Below are 5,010 nucleotides of genomic sequence, written 5' to 3'. Positions count from 1 at the left end.
TTTTGAGACAGTGTCTGACTCTGTTGCCCAGGTTGGAGTGCAGTGGCATGTTCACAGGGCACTGCAGCCTTGATCTCCTGAGCTAATTTCTGTATTTATTTATTTATTTTCGTAGAGATGGGGTTTCACTATGTTGGCCAGGCTGGTCTCAAACTCCCGGACTCAAGTGATCCTCCCGACTCGACCTCCTGTAGTGCTAGGATTACAGGTGTGAGCCACCCTGCCTGGCGAACCTTACCTTTCAAATACTATTCTACAGTTCATTAAGGGTGGTTGGCAGAAGAGAAATTATCAAGAGTTCAGTGCCCACCGTGTGGACCTATTCTGTCTGGGTGCTGGTCAGTGTATTATTTTACTTAGTTATTATAACAATGCAATGAGGTAGATTTCATTGTCCTTATTTTAAGATAAAGGAACTGTTGCCCAGAGTGGCTACTTTAGCATCCAAGATGCCATTGCTAGGAGGGAGAGCTGGCATTAGAACTGAAGGCTGCCTTAAAGCTCATGCCCTTCCCGGCAGAAGGTATTGGATTACTGGGACCCCTGTGGACATCTCCTTGCTGCAGATTCATATATGCAGATTCCAAGACATCAGAATACTGACATGTTCTTCTATATTTGTATATGTACATCACCATCTACATCACATTTAAAAACAAAGGCAGGCCGGGTGCTGTGGCTCACGCCCATGATCCCAGCACTTTGGGGGGCCAAGGCAAGTGGATCACCTGAGACCAGGAGTTTGAGAACATCCTGGCCAACATGGTGAAACCCTGTCTCTACCAAAATACAAAAAATTAGCTGGGCTAATTTTAGTGAGCGTCTGTAGTCCCAGCTACCTGGGAGGCCGAGGCATGTGAATTGCATGAACCCAGGAGACAGAGGTTGCAGTGAGTCAAAATGGTGCCACTGCACTCCAGCCCGGGCAACAGAGCAAGACTCTGTCTCAGAATAAATGAATACGATTAAAAAAATGAAGGCAACTGTGTTCGTTGTTCATGACAAAGTGTGACGCTCGGTGGTTTCCTAAGAGAAAGGACGGGTCCGTGGCCAGGTTGACTGTGAAATGTTGCTTTCCATGAGTCCCAAGGGGGTGATCCACCAAACCAATGTTTGAGAATAAAGCATAGATCCTCCCAATGTTGTGTATTTCTCACACATTGTGACCTTGCTGAGTTTGGTGGCCCTGGGTCAGAGGGGAGAAGATCAACATGGGAGGTAAACAGCCTGTCACCCACAGACACGCATCTTCCCCCATCCCAAGAACTGAGTGGGAACTAGCGCCAGGTGAGACATCTCCCAGCGCTGCAGACCTGCTTCTCTGCCTTCCCCAGCTCCTGCCATCCACCACCCAAATGCCCTCCAGAGCAGCTGTACAGCTGGGGTCCACTCAAAACCAGTCACGCTCATGGAGTTACAGGAGAGAAAAAGATAACCGCCTCCCCCACCCCACCTGCCTTCCTCTTTTCCTACCAGCCTCTCTTGGAGGAAAAAAAAAAAACCTAGAATCACACAGTTTGCTTTTAAAACTGTTTCGTTTTAAGGTTACATGCCCCATTCACTTAAAAGTACAAGTATCTAAAACCCATGAAGAATTCACTGGGTAACAGCAAAAGCCAATCCTCTGCTCCGAGGACCAAGGTGCCACAGCCTTGGGTCCTTACCTGCTCCCCCAGGGACCAGCCCCTTTGCCGGCCACTGTGGTTTCTGTCTGCTCCTGTCCCCAGACGCTCTCACGCTGTGTGATTCTGGGCTGACTGTAAATCTCCTCAGGTTTGGCCTCCTCTTCCTTGATAAAGCCATTGGTGCCTGGTCTGCGAAAGATACAAAATCTTTTCAATAATTATTTAGTTTATAGGAAAATGTCTTCCACATAAAGAATGTTCAAAGGGCCCAGCAATAGCAGGGGGCGGGGCTAGGTGGAAGGGACGTCTAGAGAAAGGACTCAGGAGGTCATAGAAGAGCTGGATTTGAAACCTGGTTTCATGTAACCATGTGAGCTTGGGAAAATCACTTCACCTCTCTAAGCCTCAGTTTCCCTACGTGCTACATGGAAATAATAATTCCTCCTTCATAGCATCACCTGAGGTCAGGAGTTCAAGACCAGCCTGGCCAACATGGTAAAACACCATCTCTACAAAAATACAAAAGATAGCTGGGTATGGTGGCATATACCTGTAGTCTCAGCTACTTGGGAGGCCGAGGTAGGAGAATCGCTTGAACCTGGGAGGCGGTGGTTGCAGTGAGTTGAGATGTGCGAATGCATTCCAGCCTGGGCAACAGGGTGAGACTTCATCTCAAAAAAAAAAAAAAAAAGAAAGAAAAGAAAAGAGCCTCCTTCATGAGCGCCCATGATACCTGGGATGCAGAGGCTGAAGGGAGGGATCTTTCCTTTTGCTAAGAAAGATCTTTTTTGTCTTTTTTTTTTTTAGACAAAGTCTTGCTTTGTTGCCCAGGCTGGGGTGCAGTGGCATGATCTTGGCTCACTGCAATCTCTGCCTCCCAGGTGAAAGCAATTCTCCTGCCTTAGCCTCCCAAGTAGCTGGGATTATAGGCACCCGCCACCACGCCCAGCTAATTTTTGTATTTTTAGTAAGAGACAGGGGTTTCACTATGTTGGCCAGGCTGGTCTCAAATTCCTGACCCCAAGTAATCTACCTGCCTCGACCTCCCAAAGCATTGGGATTACAGGCGTGAGCCACTGCGCCCAGCCTTGCTAAGAAGTTCTAGGTTCCAATCCACAGGTATTGGGATGGGCTGGCTGCTAACACGGTCAAGAGCCTTCTACAGCTGGGACATACAATGGCCCTGCCTCCCAAGTCCTCATCCAGGTTTGAATCACAACATATTTTGTATAATGCCTGCATATTTCTATCGTCAGGTTTATTAGCAGACATGCCTGTATAGAAAGGTTGCAAGCATCTGGGAACCATACGGCTTTTTCTTTCCTTCTCCCTACCCTGCACCGTGTTGGGATGATATTCACAGGAAGACAGTAGCTGGGGTGCTATTGCGGACTGGACGAACATTTTTTTTGAATCCACATGTTGAATTGGGTTGCTAATTGATACAGTTCTGAGTTTCTTCTTCATGTGTATTTAGTGTCAGTGCATGTGAATGTGTAGGAAAAGTTCTAGTATATTCCATGCATCTCTATAAGTTCTTGGGTTTACAAGGAACTTACATCGTGAATATCTGGCCAAAATTCCCCAAGACCATTTGCCTGGCTCATCTTCTTTAGACAGCTTAGAAAGTTCACAAGTAGATGTAGCCAGCTGGTAACACAGGGATAAAGCCAGGGAGGGCCCCCGGCTTGGATGTGAGAGCACGGCCTTTTGTGGCCCATCAGGCAACTGGATTCATGTTCTGGAGTGTAAGTTGTGATTGTGTGTGAATTGTTTCCCTCCAGATTCAGGAAGGGAACTAAAGTTCTTTCTGGCAGCCTGTGAAACCAAATTTCATACAATGACTAGGTCTACTTACTTCTGATGGGCCCCAGGAGGGGATGGCAGTGGTTCCTGTATGCCAAGACAGAGAGTGTCATGCCCGCAGGGAACTTTCTAGAAGAGGGAAGCTCCTGCTAGAGTCGGAGCAACCTGGGGCAAGTTGGTGGCCCAGAGAGGTTGTAGGTGTGACCAGAAAGGAGAGAGTAAAAGTTCTCTAGAAAATGAGAAGATGTTCTTTCGATGGTGTAGCCTGGTGATTAGACATGATTTTACCGATCAATAAGGGAGTGAGAGGAGGAAAGTAAGGGAGAGAGGGAGGAATCAGGTGTTTTACACTAAGGGATCATCACAGAGGGAAGGAGGGAAGCCTTTTCCCACCACCCAAGGCTACGTTCCTTGAACACCGAGACTTCTCCCTCATCACCTGAGACCTCAGCCCCCTCAGCTCTCAGAAGTCCTGCCTCCTGCGTTCCACCTTGTGGAGAGAAGAGGAAGAAACAGAAGGAGGGCCAGGGAAGGGGCAGGCCTGGGGCTCAGGCCAAGTCTAGAAGGTCAGGATCTGGCCCCAAGGTCCTGAGGATTAAGAGGCGGAGGTTGTGGTGAGCCAAGATTGTACCACTGCACTCCAGCCTGGGCAACAGAGCGAGACTCCGTCTCAAAATAATAATAATAATTTAAAAAGAATTTTACTTTGATTTCCAGCAGGAATCCCAGCAGAATATTCAAATTTCCTGCACACCCCAGGCAGCAGAACTTCACACTGCCCAGAGGCCGCTGAGCCCTGCCACTGCATACGCCTTCCCAGGGAGTGACGCTTCTGCCCATGGAACGTTTCTTCCCCAGCCAGCACCAGCCAGAAGGTCCTTCGAGGTCTGTTTCCAGTTTATTCCAAGTCTGCTCTGACTCTGCTTTGGCAAAAACCCTTATTTTCAGGGTTTTTAAAAAATGGCCTTTAGTGTTTAAATAGTCTAAAATTGCTTAATGAATACGTCCTTTCTCTCCAACTAGCCTGCAAGCTCCTTAAGGATGAGGATCGTCTCTTAGCCAGTCTACGCGTTGCCTCATACTGTTGTGCAGGACAAATATTAATTGCCTTGTCGTGCAGGACAAATATTAGTATGATTTATGGGGCTTGAGAAGATGCATTCAGCCCAAATTACAGGGGAACTTCAAAACTAGAAACATTTTTGTTGTTGTGCAAAATGCCCAAGATGGCTTAAGATAAAAGGTTATTTAATTTGTTTGCTTGCTCAAAAAAACTGTTTTCTTCAAAGCATCAGATCTCTTAAATGATTGCCAAAACCATTACCATGTGTCCTCCAATTAAGTTCTCAGCAAACTAATAAAGCTGAACAACTGGAGATTATTATTATTATTTTTTTTTCTTTTTCTTTTTCTTTTTTTTGAGATGGAGTTTCGCTCTTGTTACCCAGGCTGGAGTGCAATGGCACGATCTCGGCTCACCGCAACCTCCACCTCCTGGGTTCAGGCAATTCTCCTGCCTCAGCCTCCTGAGTAGCTGGGATTACAGGCACGCGCCACCATGCCCAGCTAATTTTTTGTA

At 47.1% G+C, this 5,010-nt stretch overlaps 1 protein-coding gene across 1 annotated transcript in view; it reads right to left on the bottom strand.

The window, feature by feature from the left end:
* MARCHF10 (membrane associated ring-CH-type finger 10) overlaps positions 1–5,010 on the bottom strand; it is a 101,717-nt gene that overhangs the window by 42,265 nt on the left and 54,442 nt on the right. Inside the window, exons 4-5 of the mRNA XM_037746023.1 lie at positions 4,249–4,354; positions 1,665–1,822 (exon numbers count right to left, since the gene is read on the bottom strand). Of these exons, the coding sequence (XP_037601951.1) occupies positions 1,665–1,822; positions 4,249–4,354 (264 nt within the window). The remainder of the gene's footprint in view (positions 1–1,664; positions 1,823–4,248; positions 4,355–5,010) is intronic.

This window comes from Cebus imitator, unplaced genomic scaffold, assembly GCF_001604975.1.
Source record: "Cebus imitator isolate Cc_AM_T3 unplaced genomic scaffold, Cebus_imitator-1.0 Scaffold217, whole genome shotgun sequence".
NCBI classification, from domain to species: domain Eukaryota; kingdom Metazoa; phylum Chordata; class Mammalia; order Primates; family Cebidae; genus Cebus; species Cebus imitator.
This window is presented reverse-complemented; position numbering and strand designations above follow the sequence as displayed.